The sequence below is a fragment of the Trachurus trachurus genome (assembly GCF_905171665.1).
Source record: "Trachurus trachurus genome assembly, chromosome: 24".
Taxonomy (NCBI): domain Eukaryota; kingdom Metazoa; phylum Chordata; class Actinopteri; order Carangiformes; family Carangidae; genus Trachurus; species Trachurus trachurus.
The window spans coordinates 2,729,558-2,753,839 of record NC_139910.1 but is presented as its reverse complement, the minus strand read 5'-3'; the positions used below and the strand labels follow the sequence as shown (position 1 = coordinate 2,753,839).

Sequence of the window (24,282 nt, the reverse complement as noted above, 5' to 3'; positions counted from 1 at the left end):
AGTAAATAGCAAGATATTGACGTGCATTTTTTTTCACACTGACAGGCTCAGATAGTTACAATGAGTGTCCGACAACATACTAGAAAGGAGAAATGAACGTCTACCTGATGTTTATCTCAGGGCTTTAATCATGACAGCAATCAAGATTTCCTGCAATTTACCAACTCTTTTATCAACGATGTTCCTAAGAACAATATTATTTTGAGCACAAGATCATTTGTTATTTTTGATTGTCCTATCTTAACATTTTTATTTGTAGAGCATCCAGCAGAATTTAACAGTATATTTCTACAATCACAATAAAGCCTCTCTGCTCTGTTCTTCTGATCTTAATGTGAGACTGAAACAATATATTGCTGATTTAAATGAGTTATTCACTGTTATAAGTACCAATAATAGTAGTAAAACAATAATGCACTACCCTATCACATAAAAACCTCCTATCAGATAACAGCAGTATCTCCAGTGATCTGAGTCCTGGACAGTTAGAGATCCTCATCTCACCTTTGACCTCCGGTCTGGCTCTGCTCCCCACACAGAGTGGTTTCAGAGGGGGGGGCTCCCTCCTCTCTGTCCTCACACTGAGCCATAGCTGAGCCTCCACCTGCAGGGAGAGCTGCACTCAGTCAGAACAACAATGTTTACACACCTGTCCACCACAGTGTCATTCTGCTTTCAACCAGCAGGTGGTGCTGAAGGAAGGAAAGTTCAAATCCTTCTGACATCAAACTGTTCTTATTGTATTAATTAATTTATCCTCATAAAATCATTGAAACTGGACTGGGAACATGAATCAGCTGAGTGGTAGAACAAAGACGACACTCACCAGGTGAATTCAGACCCACATCCAGTCAGAGTCGCTCTTCCTTCACCTGTAGAGGAAACACAGAGAGAAGCATCAGCATCAGTCTCTAAACACTTCACAGTCAAAGTGAAGTAGAAAACAGGACAGAAACAGAACTGCAAACAGGAAATGAGAGAAAGAGAGAAAATCAACAGAACTTACAGACTTTCCCTCAGGACTTTAACATGTGAGGATCTTCATCAGTTTCTCCATCAGTCAGTGACAGTCGACTGGTCTCTGAGCTGCTGTCAAACAGGAAGACTTTTCTCAGAAATTGTGTCACAACTGTGAACAGAGTGGGCGTTACTTTGTGGTTGACACAGCGGATGCTCAATTTAACTCAAGTACAAAATGCAGCGCGTCTCCGTCTATGGACTGGGAACATGAATCAGCTGAGTGGTCGAACAAAGACAACACTCACCAGGTGAATTCAGACCCACATCCAGTCAGAGACGCTCTTCCTTCACCTGTAGAGGAAACACAGTGAAGAGACATTAATGACAGTGAACACAACAGGAAAGACAGGAAGTAGAAAACAGGGTACTGCAAACAGGAAATGAGAGAAAGAGAGAAAAGCAACAGAACTTACAGACTTTCCCTCAGGACTTTAACATGTGAGGATCTTCATCAGTTTCTCCATCAGTCAGTGACAGTCGACTGGTCTCTGAGCTGCTGTCAAAGCAAAGTGAGGTGGAACAACACAACAGGAAGACTTTTCAGAGAAATCATGTGACTCAACTGTGAACAGAGTGGGCATAACTTGGTTGTGGCTAGATGACATACATGAGCTGCAGGAAGTGACCCTCACTGAAAATGGTTGAGAACTCTCGACTGGTTAGGTTTAGTAAAACTGACATGTACAGGTGTAAAATAGGGGGGGGGGGGGGGACGTTTTCAGACCCCTTTAAATTTTTCACTCTGTTTCATTGCAGCCATTTGCTAAAATCAAAAAAGTTAATTTTATTTCTCATTAATGTACACTCAGCACCCCATCTTGACAGAAAAAAACTGAAATGTAGAAATTTTTGCAAATTTATTAAAAAAAAGAAAAACATGGTCATAAGTAACCCTTTGCTGTGACACTCATATTTAACTCGTATGCTGTCCATTTCTTCTGATCCTCCTTGAGATGGTTCTACTCCTTCATTGGAGGTTACAAAAGAATTTCTGCAGCACCTCCACCAGTCGGGGCTTTATGGCAGAGTGGCCCGACGGAAGCCTCTCCTCAGTGCAAGACATATGAAAGCCTGCATAGAGTTTGCCAAAAAAGACATGAAGGACTCCCAGACTATGAGAAATAGGATTCTCTGGTCTGATGAGACGAAGATTGAACTTTTGGGCATTAATTCTAAGCGGTATGTGTGGAGAAAACCAGGCACTGCTCATCACCTGCCCAATACAAAGGGCTGCAGTGATAGTTGACTGTCTGGAACTTTCTCCCATCTCCCCACTGCATCTCTGGAGCTCAGCCACAGTGATCTTTGGGTTCTTCTTTACCTCTCTCACCAAGGCTCTTCTCCCACAATTGCTCAGTTTGGCTGGACGGCCAGGTCTAGGAAGAGTTCTGGTCGTCCCAAACTTCTTCCATTTAAGGATTATGGAGGCCACTGTGCTCTTAGGAACCTTGAGTGCTGCAGAAATTATTTTGTAACCTCCAATGAAGGAGTAGAACCATCTCAAGGAGGATCAGAAGAAATGGACAGCATGCGAGTTAAAGCAGAAGTAAGCGATCCGGTCGTTTTGGCTAATGCTGCGTTCCAGGCAGGCTTTTGAAACCGTAAATTACAGCTTCAAGTCACAACTTACGACTTTGTAGCGTTTCAGGCAACCCACTCGTGTTTTTCCGACCTGTTTTACCTGTGAAAGTCACTATAACGGCCACTCGTAACTTCCGACCCGTGAACTCGTACCAGATTGAACTGGTATGACTTCACAGGTCGGAAAAACACGAGTTACGAGTTTCCTTGAACGCACCATAACAGTCCTCGTCCCTACGTCACCACATTCACGGCGTCCCTTGGCTGCACACACAGCCCTGCATGCCGTTCTCTCTCCTCATTGGATAAAAACTGTAGGATACGATAAATGTTTTCTCCTCGGCTCAGAGCAGAGCAGAGTGACTGACAGACCCGTGTTTCAGTCCAAACACTCTATGTAAGTGATTGCTGTCGGAAGATATAACTATTTAAGACTTATATTAACACAAATATATCACTTACTTCTGCTTTAAATATGAGTGTCACAGCAAAGGGTTACTTAAAGGTGTACAGAAATGGCCGTTTGTCCTGTTTGTCGCGCCGAGTTGTCACGAGCTGCAACACGAGTTTACCCGAGTAAGGAAAACGAATTTGATTGGTCGTTATCGAGCGGGCGGGATATTCAAAGCTTGGGGCGAGCCCGAGCTCCGTGTGTGTGTGTGTCTCAGACGTTTGAATGACGGATTACGGATCCAATATCAGTGGCGGATGAATCGTGTACAGGCTGACGTATAATCCGTGCGCCTGCATTATCCAATGCGAAAAAAAAAAAACACACTTTCATCCCGGATTTACTCAAAAATAGAAGTTTGCACAAAGTTTGGCCTACATCGTCTGATAGATGAGTTATCACATTAATTTTATGATCCAGAGTGGGCTCAAATTCAGTTTTCTTTTCTGTACACCTTTAATAAATTTGCAAACATTTCTGTCAAGATGGGGTGCTGAGTGTACATTAATGAGAAATAAAATTAACTTTTTTGATTTTAGCAAATGGCTGCAATGAAATAAAGAGTGAAAAATTTAAAGGGGTCTGAATACTTTCCGTACCCACTGTAAGTGAAGCCATTGTTTGGGTTTAGGCACAGATAAGTAAAGATTGCATGTTGTCTATGACGTCACTTCCTGGTATGGAGTTATTTTTGTCTCATAAATACCTGTATACGCACAGAGGGTGATCTACAAATGTTGCTTGGTTTGCACACGTGTTTTGCTATCCACAGAGGGTGATCTACAAATGTTCCTTGGTTTGCACACGTGTTTTGCTATCCACAAATACAAATGTCTAATTTGTAACTTGTATTTTGGTTTTTACAAATAAATGTGTATTTGTAAATATATTGGGTATTTGTAAATGTATAATTTGCCATTTGTAAAAACAAAAAAGCCATTTGTAAAACCTAAAATTCTGTTTGTGAAGTGTGACTCTGCATTTGTGGATCACCAATCACACACACGCATCTCTTTCTTCAATGACGTATTTCTGAGACAATCCTGCCGAGATCCACACAGATCCACAAACTCACAGCTGCTGATTCACAAAGGGCCGCTCTCCTCACCAGTCACCATGAGGGGCAGTGGCGGAGGTTAGCCGGCCGACCACCACAGCAGCCCGGCTGTAGCCTCTGTGATAGATTGCTCGTCCGGTGGTAGCCTAGCAGCTAACTAGTCTACCACCGCGAACGGCGGAGCAAACTTCCAAACAGGCGTCATTTGGATAAACTAACTGCATATTGGGGATCTAAACAGTTACTTTATCGTATGAAAAAGTATTAAAACTTAATAAAGTGACGCATTAACAGTGGGAATGAAAATAATTTCTCGAGATAAGCCAGGAGCAGTCTTCTTCGTTAGCTTTTATTCAGCTACTCGCCACCACTGCCCCTCCTGGTGACTGGTGAGGAGAGCGGCCCCTCCTGGTGAGGAGAGCGGCCCTTTGTGAATCAGCAGCTGTGAGTTTGTGGATCTGTGTGGATCTCGACAGGAATGTCTCAGAAATACGTCATTGAGGAAAGAGATGCGTGTGTGTGATTGGTGATCCACAAATGCAGAGTCACACTTCACAAACAGAATTTTAGGTTTTACAAATGGCTTTTTTGTTTTTACAAATGGCAAATTATACATTTACAAATACCCAATATATTTACAAATACACATTTATTTGTAAAAACCAAAATACAAGTTACAAATTAGACATTTGTATTTGTGGATAGCAAAACACGTGTGCAAACCAAGGAACATTTGTAGATCACCCTCTGTGCATTTACAGGTATTTATGAGACAAAAATAACTCCATACTTCCTGCAGCTCATGTACCCCATCTAGCCACACCCACGTGACTTTGTGGTTGACACAGCTGATGCTCATTTTAACTCAAGTGCAAAATGCAGCACGTCTCTGTCTGTCTCTCCTCAGGTGTTAAGTGAACGTGAGCTCAGATTATGGTCGATTCTTTCGCTCCATAGTCACTGTATAATAATAATGGTTTACATTTATATAGCACTTTTCTCATTTTATATGATGCGTTTTTTAAAAATCCAAGGTAATATATTTCCTTCTGTTTTACACTGTGTTTACATTGTGTAATAAAGGTTTCCTGTTGCTCTCTGTCTTTGTGGTGATGTTTAATGTCACTTCCCATTTTGAACAGTTCCACGTTTTACTTCTTGATCACTGCAACACAACACACACACAACAATCAGCCACTGCCACTCAGCTCATCACAGGTGAAACTATTCAGCTAAAAGCTGCTGGTACCACCAGAACCACTGATTTGTTTCATGACACTGATGCAGGGAAAGTGAACAGATGATAAGTCAACTTCACTGACTGTCACAAAAATACCTTGTAAGAAGGGGAGCTCCAGTGGCTCCCCCTAGTGGACAAATACAGAGTCAGAGGAAGGATCACCAGGGGCCGGTTGCACCAACTGGTCTTAAAGGAATAGTTCACCAAAAAATGAAATTCAGTCATTAGTGACTCCCCCTCATGCTGATGAATACTCCAGAGTAGTTTTTCATTCCTCAAAGTGCATCTGGAGACCCGGGAGGCCGGTTCATCGTCCAACGAAAACTTTATATGAGAGTTGTTAAGAGACATTCTTTTATTTAGTGTACTCAGTGGTTATGATACACACAACAGACTGCGTAATAATGTGAGTCGTAAGTGTAAAGGCCAGAAGCTCATGCTGTGTCATCACGTTTTGTTTAAGCCACGCACAGTGTGTTGTTTTTCTGTACTGGGGAAGCTGGAAGTTATTTCCGCCATGACACAAGAAATACAGTATGTTAGTGTGTGCTAGTCTTGAATAAACATGCTTAAAGAAGCTAAAGAATATCTCTGCCTCCGTCGGCTTATACTCCGAGTTCAGCACACGAGGACCCTTGAGGTTATACTGCCACCTATGGGTGACCGTCTGCTACCACATATCACTACACAAACTGTTTCTATAGGAGGAGGAGGAGGAGGTTTGTGCTCTCCCACTGTGTGTTTACCTGCTGGTGAATGTGAAAGGACGTCAGGACAGTTCACACAGACGAGGTGGACCAACATGGACCACCATGCTCTCTGCACACACTCCTCCTCCTCCTCCTCCTCCTCCTCCTCCTCCTCCTCCTCCTCCTCTGTGGACGTCAAACAACCCAGAATATTTCCTCCTTTGTCCGCAGCAGCTCAGCAGGTCTCAGACTGACACATCAGAAATGTTCCTTTTCCTTTTTGCAGCAGCAGCTTCGCTAATTAAACCACTAACGGCTTTATTACATAATAAAACATGTTATTGATTAAAACATCTGTATACGAGTTATATATCAGCGTTCATACAAACTACATATTGATTAGTGTTTCTGTTCCATGTTTATATTGTTTATCCATGTAACTGAAGAACGTTAATGTTCTTATGAAGCTGCAGTGGATTTATCGTCTTCAAGGTTGTTTCAGTGTCACTTTTAATTACTGTAAACAAACAGGAGCTGTGTCAGTCACATATAATAAACTTTACAGTGAGGTCATAGTGAGGTCACAACAGGTAGATCTATAACTCCGCCCCCTTTTCTGTCTGCAGAGGAAACACAGAGAACAAAGACTCTTCAGACCTCAGCTTGTTTTATTATCATCATATTATCATATTACAGCTGTAATGAGTCAGAGGTTTATTGTTGTACAGATTCTCAATGTTGATTTGTGTCATGATGTGTTTTATTGTTATGTTTTATTTTTCACATAAAGTATAAATGATATCAGTCTTATTGTTGGTGCTGATAGTTTGATTTTTTTTGGACTCATTTTTGTCATATTTTAACATCTCATGTAGATTTAATAAAGAAAAAAAAAGACTGAATACATCTGGTCGAAGGATCACATAATAATAAGTATTGTAAATATTGTTATTGTTACTGTAATACGTTTGAATGAACATTGGTCATGAAGCTGTTCTGTCTTTTATGATGAATTTAATTACAATTTACAAACAATAAACATTTTCTTCAGTTTAACCTGTAAAAGCTGAATAATCTTTATACTTAATGAGATCAGACTGATGCACCAACACTTTCAACTGAATATAACCATTGATTTATTCTATTAATTGATTTGGATCCTCTTCCTCTGGGTCACATATTTCAACATAAAACTGAACAACAATTAAAAAATAAAAAATAGAAATCTTGAATAAAAGCACTGGGAATCAAACCTGTTCATTTCAGTTTATTTCTACTAACATCACAATTTATCTTATTGATCCAAAGAAAAAGTCACGTTTAGTTTTAATATTCTTTACATTAATTAATCTGATGATTTAATGTTTCATTAACCCTTCTCCTCTGTGTATTTACACCTGAACTCTCCTCACCTGAAGCCTCGAGCTGTGTCTTGTTTCACCTGCACCACACTGACACCTGCAGGTGAACTGCTGCTAATGGTTTTATTTCTGTTTCACTCAGCTGGGTAAAAAACAAAGAGTCTGGCAATCAGTAGAATCAGCACAGTTTGAAGAAAAGATCTGTATAGCCATAATAATGATAGAATAATAACAATAATAATAATTGATGCTCTCTGGAAACACATTTGTTATTTTTCTCTCCATCAGTGTGGTGGTGGATCTGGATCTAGTTTCCAGAGTTACAAAAAACATGAATGTGTTTTTAACATGATTCTGAACAAATTAAAATAGAAAGCAAAGTGAAACATCTTCCACCACCAACATTTAAAGCACAGGACTGAAGCTGCTGTCACTTCCAGAGACTCTCCATCCTACACATCAACCAGAGACACTGAGGAACCAGGGAGGAACCAGAACCCAGGATACAGAGGTTGAGTGAAGGTGGTGTTGACGGTGTGGAGGTGGATCAGTCTGTTAGAGGAGACTCTGTAGAAGGACAGAGAGCCAGCAGGCCAGTCCACATACACTCCTACTCTGTTAGAGACAGAGGAGGAGGAGGAGGAGATTGGTGTTTCTCTCTTGTTGTGCCAGACAGAATAACGACCATCATGACAGAACAGACTCCAGGACTGATCATTTCCTCCAAACTCACAGTCTGCACTGTTTCCTTTCCTTCTGATTCCTCTGTAACTCACTGATATATTAACCCATACACTCCACTCCACCTCCCAGTAACAGCGACCAGTCAGACCAGTTGAACACAGCAGCTGAGGCCAGAAGTTAAATCTGTCTGGATGATCAGGATATGACTGATCCTCTCCAACCCATGTCACCGTCCTGTTGTTGTCAGACAGTTTGAGGCCTCTGTAAACTGTGTTCATGTCCACTTCCAGTTCACAGGCGTCTGATGGAGAGAACAAGACACAACACAGCTGCAGTTCATCATCTGATGCTTCATTGATTGATTATTAAATCAACATTGTATTTAAAGACAAACTGACAGAGAGCTGCTGTCTGATCATTAGTCACATTAAATCCACACTTACACTTCCTGAGACCAGGTTTTAACCTGTGCTCTCCACCACGGTCCAACCTGGAGGAAGAAACACAGTCAGAGTGATTTTATATCTAAACTGTTCAACATGAAGCAGTTTGTCACAAGAAGAAGAAGATTCACCACTGATCTTCTCTGTGTTTTTATTGATGTTCCTCAACAGAAGGGGAAATATAGGTCACTACAAGTCGTCTCTTATAATGAAGTGAATTTACATCTAAACCAGTGAAGTGTTGACTGACTGTTCACAGATCAGTTTAACAGCAGATTCTATGTGTTTACTGTCATTTACAGAGCTGTGAAAAAGGATTTGCTCTGCTCCTGATTTCTTACTTTTTTGCATATTTGTCGCACTTCAATGTTCAAGATCATCAGACAAGTTTTAACATTAGACAAAGATAACCCAAAATAAAAATAAGTGAGTTCTGACTTTTTTCTCAGAATTCTCCAAAGACCGAGCTCCAGCCCAGTCTCCCTGCTCCTCTCACCCACTCACGAACGTAGTTTATCCAAACGACCCCTGTTTTTTCTATTACATCACATGCTCCTAAATTGTGCAGCTTAGGCTAACAATAACATGTTATAAGTCATAATAAGACCACAAAGAAATAAAATGGAAATAACATTTCATATTTGTGATATTTGTGAACAGTGTTATATTAAAATATACTATCAAAGCAGAAGTAAGTGCAGCCAATGTCATATCTGGCCCTCTGCGTTGTGTTTCTCACGGCCTGCCTTAGGTGGGGTTCGATCCCACGACCTCCCGCACCGGAGGCGACGATGCTAACCTCTTCGCCAAGAGGTTGACAACCACTTGGCAGGTTGGTTAGCACGTCTTTTATGGGTGGAGTGAGTGCACATCCATTACATAAGCGATCCGGTCGTTTTGGGTAATGCTGCGTTCCAGGCAGGCTTTTGAAACAGTTCAGTTCAGTTCAGTTCAGTTTATTTCATGTCCCCAAAGGGCAATTTGGATTGCAGCTCATAGAATCACATAAAGGTAAAAAACATACAACACAAAGACATATAGTGACATAGAAACGCATCATTATAAATAACAATATAAATAAAATATGCACTAATTGTGATAATATAAAAGATAAATATAGGAAATACCGTTAAAACACAGAATACAAGATCCAAGATAACACTAAGAACATAGTGTTAAGTAAGTGCAAGTAAAGTGCATCAGATAAAGTGCAGTCTCATACAGAGGAGAGCAAAATGATTGGGACAGTACGGTGGCCAGTACAGACTTAAACAGGTTACAACCAGTCATTATTTCGAGGCATTCAGTGCTTGAATGGAGACAGGCACAAAGGAAAGTCTGTATCTATTTTTTGTGGCCCGAGGGACGCACAGGCGAAGGCCTGATGGGAGGAGCCTGTACTCTGAGCACAAGGGATGGGCATCCTCTGAGCGAATGGACAGAGCTTTGATGAGCACCTGTCTGTTAAATATGTGGTCCAGGCCATCAAACTGGATGCCTGCGACCTTAGAGGCCACTTTCACAATTCTTCCGAGGGAATTCTTATCTCTGATGCAAAGATTGCCGTACCAGCAGACAATGGAAAAAGAGATGACAGACTCAATATAGGCACAATAAAACATTTTCATCTTGTCCACATGAAACCTGGCCAACTTCCTCAAGCAGTATAGGCGCTGCTGGCCTTTCTTACATAACATTTCAGTGTTGAGGTCAAATTTCAGTTGATCGTCAATTATTGTACACAGGTATTTATACCTGTTTACAAATTCGACTTTCTCACCGTTTATGACACTGTTGGATGGGTACGCCTGAAATCGATGCAGATCTCTTTTGTTTTTGTTACATTAAGTTGCAAGAAGGAGTCATTACACCAAGACAGAAAGTCATCAAGAACAGGACCATGACTGTCCTCATCATCATGTAGCAGGCTGACAGTAAGTGAATCATCGGCATACTTAATGATGGATCTGTTTATGTGACGGCTGCAACAGTCATTGGTATATAGAATATACAAGAGGGCAGATAATACACAGCCCTGAGGCGAGCCGGTGGAAGATGACAAGGTGCTGGACAAAATCCCATTAACTCTTACTCGTTGAGATCTATTTGTTAAGAAATCAAGAATCCAGCCTACCAGACATAGATCCAAACCAAAAAAGTCAACTAGTTTTCTAGCTAGGACATGTGGCTGGATAGTGTTGAATGCTGAAGAAAAATCAATAAAAAGCAACCTGGCGTGATTTTTACTAAGTGTTTGAGCAGGAGGTTAAGAAAAGTGGCAGTTGCATCTTGAACGCCCCTGCCAGCTCTATATGCAAACTGGAGAGGGTCTAGCAGGTTCTCAGTTTTGACCACAAGCTCTGCTTTAATTCATTTTTCAAACTGTTTCATAACCAAGGAGGTTAGAGCCACTGGTCTGAAATCATTAAGTGTTTTTGGGTTGCTGATTTTAGCAACTGGGACAACAGTAGATTGCTTCCAGAGAGAGGGTACCCTTTGCTGTGTGAGAGATAAGTTAAATATATAGTTAAAAATGGGACCTAACTGTTCGGCACAGGTCTTTAAAAGGCGACCATTAATGTTATCCGGGCCAGGGCTCTTCTTAGGTTTACACCCTTTAAAACACTTGATAACACTTAGTTCATTGAAAAAAGGATTCAAAGGAGGAGCTGACAGGAGCCTATTTTTAAGCTCAGAATGATTACTGCTAAAATCATGATTGTCAAATCTACCATAAAAAGCATTAAGGCTCTCAGCCAGATGGTGATCAGAGTTATAATTGGGCAACAAGTCCCTTCCTCTACTACTGTTGTTCAGTCCTGTGATTGTTTTCATGCCCTCCCATGCTGAGCCCAGATTATTTGCTCTGAGTTGGGCTTCTATTTTGTTCTTGTATCTCATTTTTCCAGCTCTGACTTCTCTCTTAATTTCTTTTTGCAAATTGCACAGTTCTAATTTATTACCCTCCCTGAAGGCTTTATTCTTCTTGTGTAGAAGTGTTTTAAGAGACTTCGACACCCATGGTTTAGAGTTAGGATATACTCTGACATTTTTACAGTAATAGGGATGACAATGCTTTCACAGTATGAAGTCCAGCTTGTGACGGCATCTGTCAGTTCATCTATGTCGGCCGAGGATTCAATGAACATGTCCCAGTCTGTAGAATCGAGGAGGCCTTGAAGAGTCTGGCATGCATTACTGTCATTCGAGTCCTTAAAACTAATGTTCTGCACTTTGCCTCTTTTTAATGCAGTGCGATACAGGGGAATGAGATGCACACAGTTATGATCGGATGCACCCAGGGGCGGGAGGGGTAATGACTTATATGCCTCTCTGACATTGACACAACATTTGTCAAGGATCTTGTTGCTCCTGGTGGGGCATGTGACATATTGGAAAAAGTCTCTCAGAGTTTTATTCAGTGAGCAGTGGTTCATGTCGCCAAGGATGATCGGAAACCGTAAATTACAGCTTCATGTCACAACTTACGACTTTGTAGCGTTCCAGGCAACCCACTCGCGTTTTTCCGACCTGTTTTACCTGTGAAAGTCACTATAACGGCCACTCGTAACTTCTGACCCGTGAACTCGTACAGGATCGAACTGGTACGACTTCACAGGTCGGAAAAACACGGGCTGCCTTGAACGCACCATAACAGTCCTCGTCCCTACGTCACCACATTCACGCGCATCCCTGGGCTGCACACACAGCCCTGCATGCCGTTCTCTCTCCTCATTGGATAAAAACTGTAGGATAAGAGAAAAGTTTTCTCCTCGGCTCAGAGCAGAGCAGAGTGACTGACAGACCCGTGTTTCAGACCAAACACTCTATAGAAGTGATTGCTGTCGGAAGATACAACTATTAAGCCCACGTACCATATAAGCTCACTTGTGACTTCTGAGTCAAATAAAAAAAAAACTACATCACCATATTTGCTGGTTCATGGTTCTTCCAATGAAGCAGCTTGTTACATAAATTATGCTTTTTATTCTAAGCAAATCAGATTTGTCAATCTTGAGTTATCGAAGCATATGTGTGACATGTGCCTGCTGCTCCCGAAGAAGTTGCAAAAAAACTTCAGTGATTTTGATGCCCTGAAAAAACAATATTTATTCCAAAATTTAAGAGATTAGTGCTTTAAATAAAACATGTTTTAGAATTTTACTAGAATTAGAAATAGTTTTTCTTTTGAATTCAAAATATGCATTTTAGCATGCTAGCAAACAGCCCACATGCTGCATCAATACAGCCACTGCATAGCATTGTTCATTGCCATGACATAAAGCATGATAAACATGGATAGTTTACATTTTTGTATGCAGAATATTCTACTGTATTGTTAAATTGATAATACATATGAATATTTATCTTTATTTATTTTTTAATTAACATTTTTACCAAGTGGGCTTAAAGGGGACAGTAGCAAAAAAATCACACCATTTAGGGCAGATGTAAATGAGTATAGCTAATTACTTAAAGGGATAGTTCACCCTAGAATGATATTTCGCTCATTATCTCCTCCCCCTCATGTGGACTAAGGGCTGGAAGAAGTTTCAGATTCCTCCGTGGCTTCTCTGAGTTACAGGGGGTCTCGGCGTAGCAGTGCATGTCCATATAACGGTTGCAAAGGGACACCGGAGCTCTTCGTAAAAAAACACACACAAAAAAACATCCAAATACCTCCATGATGCTCGTATGTAATGTCCGTCTTGTGCTGAAGCCCCAAATTGCGTAATTGTCCCGAAAAAAATTAAATAGGTCTATATTTTAAGCTTGTTTGTAGCGGAAGCTTCTCGAAGCTCCTCTTCCTGGTCCGTCCAAATCTCGCGTGATTTGCGCCGGCGTCAGTGCGGTTACTGCGAATCACGCGAGATTTGGACGGACCAGGAAGAGGAGCTTCGAGAAGCTTCCGCTACAAACAAGCTTAAAATATAGACTTATTTAATTTTTTTCGGGACAATTACGCAATTTGGGGCTTCAGCACAAGACGGACATTACATACGAGCATCATGGAGGTATTTGGATGTTTTTTTGTGTGTGTTTTTTTACGAAGAGCTCCGGTGTCCCTTTGCAACCGTTATATGGACATGCACTGCTATGCCGAGACCCCCTGTAACTCAGAGAAGCCACGGAGGAATCTGTAACTTCTTCCAGCCCTTAGTCAACATGAGGGTGAGTAGATAATGAGCGAAATATCATTCTAGGGTGAACTATCCCTTTAAATACATGATCAATTAATACTTTTCATGTTATGTTAGTGCAGCTTATATAGATTAATGTCATGTAGTTGTTTTTAAATGTCATGTGTGTAGAATAAAAATATTCTGATTTTTAACAAGTAATTCACTGATGTTCCCTTTAAGCCCACCTACTCCCATTAAGCCCACTGGCTGTGTTTCAATGGAGAGTTTCTTCCTTTCGACTTTTGAACCATTTTCCTGCCTAAGTTTGACCTCACCTAATCAATCAGCTTCATAATTCAGATAATTAAATACCCAAATTTAAATATTAGTGATATTGCATCGGCCAATTCATTCATTTTATTAATTGTTTCTATTTAAGCTGTGTTTTTATGTTTAAAAAGTTATTTGTTTAGTTGTAAATACTGAAATGGATTCATTTATTATCCTTAAAATAGTATTGAACCAGGAAACTGTCTTTCTCTCAGTCATTGGGTCTTCAGAAATCTAGATAAAAACACTTTCAACCAGCTGGCTGGACCAGAAAATTTGGCCAAATGTAAATGCCAATTGTATAATGTAGGATAGAGATACAGACAAAATGACAACAGATATTGAAAGCTTAAGTACTGAAGAGTAATTTCCATTCAAATTTGTATTTTGTTCATGAATAGTTTTTTGGCTACATTCCAAAGAAGACATGTTGTAAGTTTAGCTTTTTCTGTGTTGACAACACAGCAAATAGGCCGATCATGCCTATTTCAAATGCCATTTACAGGGCCGAGGAGAGGAGTGGAGACAAAATGAAAATAGCTATTGAGAGCTAAGAGATTACATATTTTAATAGAATAAGTTTGAATTTTTAAGATTTTTAAATATATATATGTATTTATCAACAAATCATGAAGTGGGCTTATTTGGAACACCCATGGGCTTAAAGGGTACATTAAGTACCTATTAAGCCCATGCCAGATTTTTGGTATATTTTGACAAATTAAACAATAAAAACATTAAAAATTGGTATAAATGAATGATTGACACTTCAAATTAGACATTAGACTATCATTTGAACTAAAATGTTTTCACTTAAAGGGACAGTATGTGAGATTTACCCCCATCTAGCGGTGCGGTTGCATGTCGGCACGTATTCTTGCTGTTGCGTTTACGTAAACTCGGGCAGAAGTCAGAAAAACAACACACGCTGCATGTATCAGGATAAACAAGCCTCTATGTAAACAAACGGTCCGCCAGCACGAGGCAAAACAATACAGGCGTGACAATATGTTGTCATGGTGATGTCGTATTGTTTACCTGACCCACGTTTTACCGGCTTTCTCTCGTCGAGTAAAATAACATCCAGTTGGTTTGCCGACGGCGTCACTCACGGCGTCATTCAGGTGTCTGACTGCACCTGAAGGCAACACCAGTGCCTCCGTCCTTCCTCACACTAGCTACACGGTGGTGACAGTTTTAACAGGCGCTGTCTGGAAAACTTTCTCCCCGAGCCGAGAAGCTCCGGCGGCCCGAGTTTGAGGTTACTTACAGCCACGGTGACACTGAACGTAAAACATGGCGATTCAACATGGCAGAGAAGGTTCGGTGAACCCCCCCCTGTATGTTTGTAACGACTTGTAACATCTCATTCTAAGGTACGAGAAAGCGCTCGTTTGTATGCGGGCGCGATTCCACTTCAGTGAAATACGTATTTATGAAAGCGATATTTGATTTTTGTCAATAAAAAGCCAATAAATTCCCATACTGTCCCTTTAAATTGGGGTGGTATATATTAAAAATGGCTGAAAAGCAGATTTGGTGGGCTTAATAGGTACACTTACCCTATATTAACACAAAAATATCGCTTACTTCTGCTTTAATATTATGTTACATGATTATAATATAATAATATTTACATTATTAATACAATAATATTCCATTGTTTTTAATTTCAAAAAAGAGGAATGAATTTATATTAAAATATCTTGTCAAATTTTCATTTTTAAAAAAGTTTATTGAATTTACAATTGATGTTAAACTGCCAGAGGGCGCTGCTGCTGCTGTCATTGTCATTGTCGTTGTATCTTTTAACTTTTATTTATTGCACTTTTTCTTTTTTTTACTGTATGTTTTTAAATTACATTACCATAGTTTTTAACTACAGTTTCTATTTATTGTACTTATTTATTTTTATTTATCTTAGTGGGCTGGCACGGGACCAGGGCATCGAAATTTCGTTCATCCCATGTTTTTAACATGTGTTGTATGACAATAAAGAGACCTTTGACCTTTGACCTTTGACCTTTGATGTTCAGTCATCATCAGTGGGTTTCTATAGGTGTCTCAACTGTACACATATGGGGTATGGTTGAGACTAGCCTCGTAAATCAGCCGCTCCTGGAAATGCATTTAATTTCATTTCTGATGGGGAGTCTGGCCTCATCCCTGTTGTAAGCGTTTGGCCTGAAACCCTCAGAAGGCCGAGCCAATCAGCGTCGCCGCTGTGATTGACACAGCACTTTGGTAAAGGTAAAGGTACTTTATTTGTCACATATACAGCTAGTACAGTGAAATTCTTTCTCTGCATTTAACCCATCCCTGAGGAGCAGTGGCCAATCAATATGTATTTCTAGTCCCTTGTTTTGTACTTTGTTATTTTCTGTTGAACTGGATTCCTTGTTTACCCCCTGATTTCCTTTTATTAACCTTTTTCTAAATAAATACTTTTGCCAATTGAGTCTGCATTTGGATCCTCCTATTTAAAACGTAACACATTTAAATATTTAAATGTGACAAATAAACAGAGGCCTTATGCTGCAGACTGTAAAGTCCCTGATAAATCAAAATCAAATGATTTGACTTGAGAATGTAATGTTAAAAATTTTTAAATTATAAGTTGAGGTTCACGGAGAATAAATGTTCCTGTGTGTCATTTCTGTCAAAGTATTTTTCTTTAAATGATATTGAATTAATCTGTGTCTGATCTTTGTTTGTATTTAAAATGTGTCACAATGAAGAAAATATATAAAAAAAGGTGCCTGAGGTGAAAATAGACTTGAAACCAAAGTAGTGAACAAATTCAAACATTGGCCTGATAATGGCGCTACTGTAGATGGGAAGTCAGAGGACAGGGATGACAGAGAGAACTGGGGGGTATGCCCCCCTGCATAAACGTGGTGACGTTGGAGAGCAAAGTTGTAAGGCTGGACACATGAAGAACTTTGTGCTTAGTCGCAGTAAGGCTAAGGATAAGTAATGCAATGACCTTGGTCACATTACAACAGTTTCTGTTGATGGAGGCTGTCTCACCTGACTGTAAGTAATGAGTGTAATGGTTTTCAGTGTCCTACAGGACATCATTACTACATAATTTATCACAGGAGGAGGATGAACCATATCTGTTGCTATGGAGACTAGGGGTGTAACGGTATGGGATTTTACAGTACGATACGGTAACGGTATTAGTACAGTATACCGCGGTACTTCACGGTGACGGTATTAAAATTAAAGTACATGCTTTATGTAAAGTAATACAACTTATATTTGGTTTATACTTAAGTGTCAGCAAAATGTAATTATTTATATTCAGTCACTAAAGTCTCTCTCTCTCTACACAGAGACATGTCTGTGTACACACACACACACACACACACACACACACACACACACACACACACAGCCTCTATTATGCATCTCTCCGTGCATCTATCTATTATAGTCCATCTTTCTCTCTCTCCTTCTTTCCTTCAATCTCTCTCTTTCTTTCGTCTTTTTTTTCTTTGGCATGACGTCACGTACTGATTAAGTTCGGCTTGTGCTTGTGGCTTCATGGAGCTAACACTAACATGCCACACACACACACCATGGATCTTTTATAAGGTAATGTAATACGTCATGACACACACACGCCTTCGTGTTTTGGAACCTTTATTCATATGTGTGTGTCTGTGTCTCTGTGTGTGGCCGTGTTAGCGTTAGCTCCGTGTTAGCGTTAGCTCCCTGTTAGCGTTAGCTCCGTGTTAGCACTAGCCCAATGTTAGCAGGTAGCAGGGCTTAGCAACACTGCTCTTCGACCACGAGCCAAACCCCCCCTCCTTCCCTCCCTCCACTCCCTCCAACAACGTGTTTCTATGGTTTCCTTCGGCTTCAAACAATCACGATTTGTGATTGGTCTGCAAGCTACAGGCACCGGAGCCGATCTGAAAGCCCGTTGTAAACAAAAGCATGTGTGCACAGTGACATGTGCCTCCCAGAACTGTGGGGGAGCTCTGGAGAGGGAAAAAAAGAGAAACCAACGAAGGAGCGAGCTATTTCCGGCCGACTTGCATGTGAACGTGAAGTGAAATGTTTTGAGTTCCCGACTTGAAAATCTCACGGTGTCACCACCGTGGCTTTACACCACCGCGGTATACCGAAGTACGGTATACCTTTACACCCCTAATGGAGACTGAGGGGCCTACAGAGGTTTACTGTACATCTTCAATATTATGTATTTCTGTTCCCTCTGCCCTACATGAAAACCTGCACAGTCTTACAGTCAAGTCGTTGTCTTGTTGATGTGTTTACTGACTGTGTGTTATAAAGAAAAGCTGCTGTTGGTGAAGAATCAAATGGCAAAACATAAAATCTGCTCCAATGATAACAAAAATTCATAATGTGGAATATAAAATGATAAGGGAAATTATAGACTGCAGGGTTTCTGCTATGTACAGTAAGCAGCAGCACTCTGTTTATCAATAAACAACATCTGAGGTTATTAATGTCAACAAGTTATGATTTTTATCTGATTTACAAAAGTCAAAACATTGTCAAAACAGCTACAGTGGGTACTAGTTTCATTTGGACGTTTCCCTCACGGAAAGCGTGATTCACGCGTTGCGTGAAATTGTAGGTCACATTGTAGCCACTAGGTGGAAGCATCGTACTGAGATGCAGCTCAAAAGATTTTGGGGTAATTCCACGTTTGACCACAACGTAGCTGCAATGGAGAGTGGCGCTGTTCATAGGCCATAGGTACTTTTTTTTTTTTTTTTTTTTTTTATTTCACACCAGACCACAGCAACCAAACAGAACAAACTACTGACACCAACATACCAATACAACAACAGCACAGTTAGAAAACAACAACACCTGGTGTGAAAAGGGGATGGACGAAGCATAGCTTTTAAATTTCCATCCCCCACATAAAGACACCATCGAGACATACATAACAAAACAAAACAAAACAAAACAAAAAAAAAAACAAGCGAGCAAACAAACAAACAAAAAGCATTGAAGTAGGAGCATTGCGAGCTCCCTCAACAGTCCTACATTTGTCCTATATTATTTATGTATTTATTTAATCAATTTAATTTAATTTAATTTAACCACCACCGTCTTCCCTACTGTACACATCAAACATCTGCTGTTTAAACTTTCTTTTAAACTCACTCAGGCTTTTACTATTTCTAATGTTTTCAGCCAAACTGTTCCACATAATTACTCCACAAACTGAGACACACATAGATTTAAGGGTTGTTCTTGTGAGCTGCTGTGCCAGTTTATGTTTACCCCGGAGGTCATATCTCTTGGCACTTTCCCTTTCACAGAAGAGACCTTGTATAGTATCAGGTAATTGATTATGTTTGGCCATATAGGCAATTTGTACAGTTTTTAGTTTAATCAGGTCCAGGAATTTCAATACTGCTGCCCTCAAGAACAAGTCATTTGTATGATCATTGTACTTTACATTACAAACATTACGAATAGCTCTTTTCTGTAGAATAATCAATGGGTGCAAATTAGTGTTGTATGTATTGCCCCAGACCTCCACACAGTAGTTCAGATAAGGAAAAACAAAAGCATAATATAGTGAAAGTAAAGACTTATGATTTAGTATATACTTAACTCTTCGGATGACACCCACACTCCTTGCAACTTTAGAACAAACATGTTTTATCTGAGGTTTCCAGCACATTTTTTCATGAATGATCACTCCAAGAAATGTAGTTTCTTCTACTTTTTCAATTATTACATTATCAATTTTAATTTGAACTGGGACATCAGTGTTGTGTTTACCAAATAACATAATCTTTGTTTTTTTCAAATTTAGAAATAGTTTGTTCAAAGTGAACCAATTTTTCAGCTTGTTAATTTCATGTGTAGTCGTTTCCAGGAGTTGCTGTAAGTTACTTCATTTGCAACTGTGGTCGAGAGAGCTAGAGAGTGGATGGAGAGAGGGACCGCTACGCCGGTCAATCAGATCAATGTTGTTTTTTATTCTATCACAGTGGTTACAGCAGGCGAGGCGCCAGGATTTCAATTTTGGACGGGCCACAGTCATTTTGGATGGGCCACTACTCAGAAAAAAATAACACTAACATACATAGAGTTGGAAATTATTCCTGAATGACTCGTTCGTGTCTATATTGCCTTGAAAGCACACATCCGATCTGCTGAGACCTATGGCTGAGACGAGCTTTGACAGCGCGGTGCGCCGCTCTCTCTCCCGTTAAAAGTTAATCTAGCTCACCCAGCGGACCCCTCTCTCTCTCTCCTCGTCTCTCTCGCTCTCACTGTCTCTCCTGTTACTTATAGCCTATGTGTTTAACCAAATAGCCTACACGAAAAGCCAAATCAAATCAGAAATGCGTAGCCCACTTCTTTTTAACTCACTTATTTTCATAAAGTAATAAAATATCTGGACATTTTGCCATCGTCAACATTGAGACAAAAGTCTGCAGGAATGGAAGAAATATTGTTTGTTTGTTACTTTGTTGATGCTACTTTAATCGTAGAATGGAGCCACAACGAGCTGATTTCAGCCAAGAGCAGCAGGTTGTTTTATCACAGCCTGAAGCAACAGTGTTGCTTCAAATATAACAAGAGGAGGCTGCTTTTAATTTCTGACAGCTGAACATTGCGCTTTTAAATATGAAGCTTATCCAAACAAAAAACTAGAGCAACAACAACTGTCATTTTTTTTTTTTATTTGTGTTAGATTGTTTTTGCTCTGTGTGTCGCGGTGATAACTTAACCGTGAAAAGTAGGCTACAACACAACATAACGTTACAGCCGCAGTGTCGGGACAACCAGGCTTCATGAACCCGCTCCACAGACCCCGGTGCCCAGCTGCCGCCGCCGCCGCTGCTGCTGCGGGGAAGGCGAAGCTCACTGCCAGGATCACCGCCGGAGCAGCGGCGCGGCCAGGCTCCTACACCCGGGGAAGGCGATCCTGGCAGTGAGGGTGTGTGAGCCTGGCCGCCCCCGCCGCAGAAGGCGTAGCTCACTGATCGCCTTCCCGCGGCCCAGGGAAGGGAAGGCCATCCTGGCAGTTAAAGGGATAGTTCAACATTTTTGAAAATTGGCCCATCGCCATGATCCCCCTAGTAATAGCAGTAGGTTCGTTACCTTTAATTGTTGGTCCAAGCTGCTTTTAGATCGGGGGAGAAGAATACCGAGCGGCGCAGCTACACTACGGAGGCTAATGGAATTTCTTGGTTTTGCTCATCAAACTCAGCAAATACACAACCAAAAAACTCAAAAACGCTGTGGTGGACAAGTTGTGACCTGCACATTCACCACGCTATGAGATAATAGCGGAAAGTTGCGAGATGGAGTTGTTTTAGAGGCAAAGTCGGACTTTACACTCTAGACGGCTGCTCGGCGGAGTGATTTCAAAAGCGCCTGTTTACTGCAGATACGTCCGTATACTACGGCACTGGCTGGGGTGCGCACACTGTGTCCCTCCGACCAGTGGTTCACTGAAGAAAGTAGTTCCGAGTATTTGCTTCACTTCTCTTAACTTTCCGCTATTATCTCATAGCGTGGTGAATGTGCAGGTCACAACTTGTCCACCACAGCGTTTTTGAGTTTTTTGGTTGTGTATTTGCTGAGTTTGATGAGCAAAACCAAGAAATTCCATTAGCCTCCGTAGTGTAGCTGCGCCGCTCGGTATTCTTCTCCCCCGATCTAAAAGCAGCTTGGACCAACAATTAAAGGTAACGAACCTACTGCTATTACTAGGGGGATCATGGCAATGGGCCAATTTTCAAAAATGTTGAACTATCCCTTTAAGAGGAGAAACTTTCTGCTTAAGTTGTTGATAAGTTCAGGAGCAGCGGAGCGACTCGCGGCTGCAGCTCTGTTCACTTCACACACTGAGAATGGAGTTTGTTTTCTTCCGGTAGACGTAAATACGTAAACACGTGTACCCCCTGTCCAATCAGAACGCTTCCCGACCCCCAGACGTTAAGCAGAATTAAATAAAGGCGATTTAATGTGTTTTCCATGTAAACCCCAATTCGTAATTATTATTCCCATGTAAACTCGAAGGAGAATATTTTAATTCCGAACTATTTAATTCAGAATAATTAATTCCGAATTAAAAAAACATCATGTAAACACTGATTGTAGCCTAATAGAATGCGAGTGTGTTTTATTGAAAGCGAGACTGGGTGTGTGTATGAAAATCGCTACAGTGAACTGGTGCTCTGGTTTTTAGGTGCTCTATCTCATAGTTTCAAAGAAAACGGATTGATTGATTTTTACTTAACGAAATGAAACGAAAACAATATATAGAGGGTATGCGTTTACGTCACGTTGCCCTCGGCAACGCCCCGTTCGATCGGACTGAGTGGCAAAACAAGCGTCCCTTAACATGCTGGCGGATAGCGGTGGACTCATAAACTGGATAAAATATCGTATATCAAAACAATTTTGATGTCAAAAGGAATCGACAACCAGCTCCCCAAAACCGTCTGCTCCACTGACTGTAACACACAGAGTGACCGCGGTGCCTGCAGAGTGACAGACAGGCTCACTAGTGCAGATGGGACGAGATTACAGCTGTGACTCCCGACGCTAAAACACGAGCTGCTTTTATTCTGAAAAACTCTGACCAGTCAAACTGTAGGATGTGTTAGTGGACTAATTTATCTAAACATCATAACTATAACACCTGAAACTGTAAACACAGCTGATCGATTGAAAAAAAATGACCGCTCCAGTGAATTTACTTTCCGTCATTGAGAACAGGTTCTTGAATGTAACTCGGTCAAAGTGAGACGTATCCTCAAGATTTTTAGCAGCTCTGTTAGGTCATGCATGCTTTACATGCTGGCAAAGCTAGACATGTCAGACTTGTGTGGGCTCGGAGAAAATCGCTTCGTTACTTGCTCGTTTTTAAACTTTGGCGGCTCTGCCACTCGTCTTTTTGCCACTCAGTGGACGTTCCACAGCGACTTCCGAGTACCGTGACGTCATGTGCATACCCTCTATAGGCCTATTACTATATTGTTGCAACTTTAGAAAATATAATCCAGGGGAAAAGGGGTTTACAAATATGGACCAAAACAGCTCAGTAATAGCCTACGCACAAAAATCCAAAAGAAACGAAAATGAACACACACAAAAAAACTAAACATCATGAAGTGGTCTCAATCTATGTTTTACGCATGCCTCTGTGCGTCTGGCACATGTGTCTTGGAGTTCTGAATGGAGGCTGTATGTTCAGCTCCCCTTACATGTGAAATGTATTACATGAAACGACGAAATTTCTTCACTTAGACTATGAACTGAAAAGTGTGAGGAGAGCTACTGTAGGAACCGGTTTTTCTGTTCAAAGCAAACAGCTGTGTGAAGTAGCCTACTGTGGGGGGCAGGACTTCTGTCTGACAATGGAGTGAAGTATCCACAAACACACCCATTGGTCAGAGATAAAGAGGATGCTAATGTGTCGCTAATGTGTTACATTACATACACACACACAGTCAAAACATGGATGAATGAAACCTATCAACTTTGTATCGGCCACGTCTTGTAGCCTATTTCTATCGAGGAAAAGTTATTTCAGGATATTATTTCTTATCGCCCAGCCCGAAAGTGACACAGGCTCTTGCCCGTTTATTCACGAGAAATCATCCAGCTACACTCTGAATCAAACAAGGTGGGGAATGAGAAATCTGTGGCACTACTGTACAGTAGTTCGTTCATTTTAAAAACACAGACGGGTGTTTGGAGCTGACGAGACTGAGAACCGAAAAAAGAGAGTGAGATGTATAGGCCTACTGTAGCTGCCGTCTCACATTTTTCTCATTGAAAAACTATACTGTATTATTATTATATTGCATTCCCCATTCCTGTTCACTGCTCCGTGCTGCTGTCTTATAGAGGCGCTCCTGCTCACAGATGCCACCTGGCGGTTGTTTGGGCACATTGCAGCTTCTGGTGAAAACACAATTACTCCTCCACAAAAAATCCGCGTGAGTCTCCCGTGACTCACGCGTGAATCTCGCGTGAAATCGTCCAAATGAAACTAGTACCCACTGTAACGTGTCTTTTTCTCTATTTGGTCAAAGACTTGAGAGGACCCATGTGTTTGTGAATTCAGGCCAACTCACTGCTCTGAACACAACTAAGGGAAATCAGACGTCTTTCATCAGGGATGCAAACGGGTCAGGACCAAAAAAGAGAGGAATTTCCCGGGGGGGGGGGGGGGTGCTCACCATTAACAAATAAATACATTACAATATCACGGAAAAGTCAATTCCCAGTAGTTCAACCCCAACCAAGTATTGAGTGCATATAGATGGACATAGTTTTC

At 40.9% G+C, this 24,282-nt stretch overlaps 1 protein-coding gene across 1 annotated transcript in view; it reads right to left on the bottom strand.

The window, feature by feature from the left end:
• Window positions 1-24,282, bottom strand: part of LOC311007090 (protein NLRC3-like) — a gene marked incomplete at its 3' end in the record, with an annotated part of 35,709 nt that overhangs the window by 541 nt on the left and 10,886 nt on the right. The window contains exons 8-9 of the mRNA XM_084000177.1: window positions 8,527-8,573; window positions 8,314-8,384 (exon numbers count right to left, since the gene is read on the bottom strand). Coding sequence (XP_083856303.1) covers window positions 8,314-8,384; window positions 8,527-8,573 — 118 coding nt within the window. The remainder of the gene's footprint in view (window positions 1-8,313; window positions 8,385-8,526; window positions 8,574-24,282) is intronic.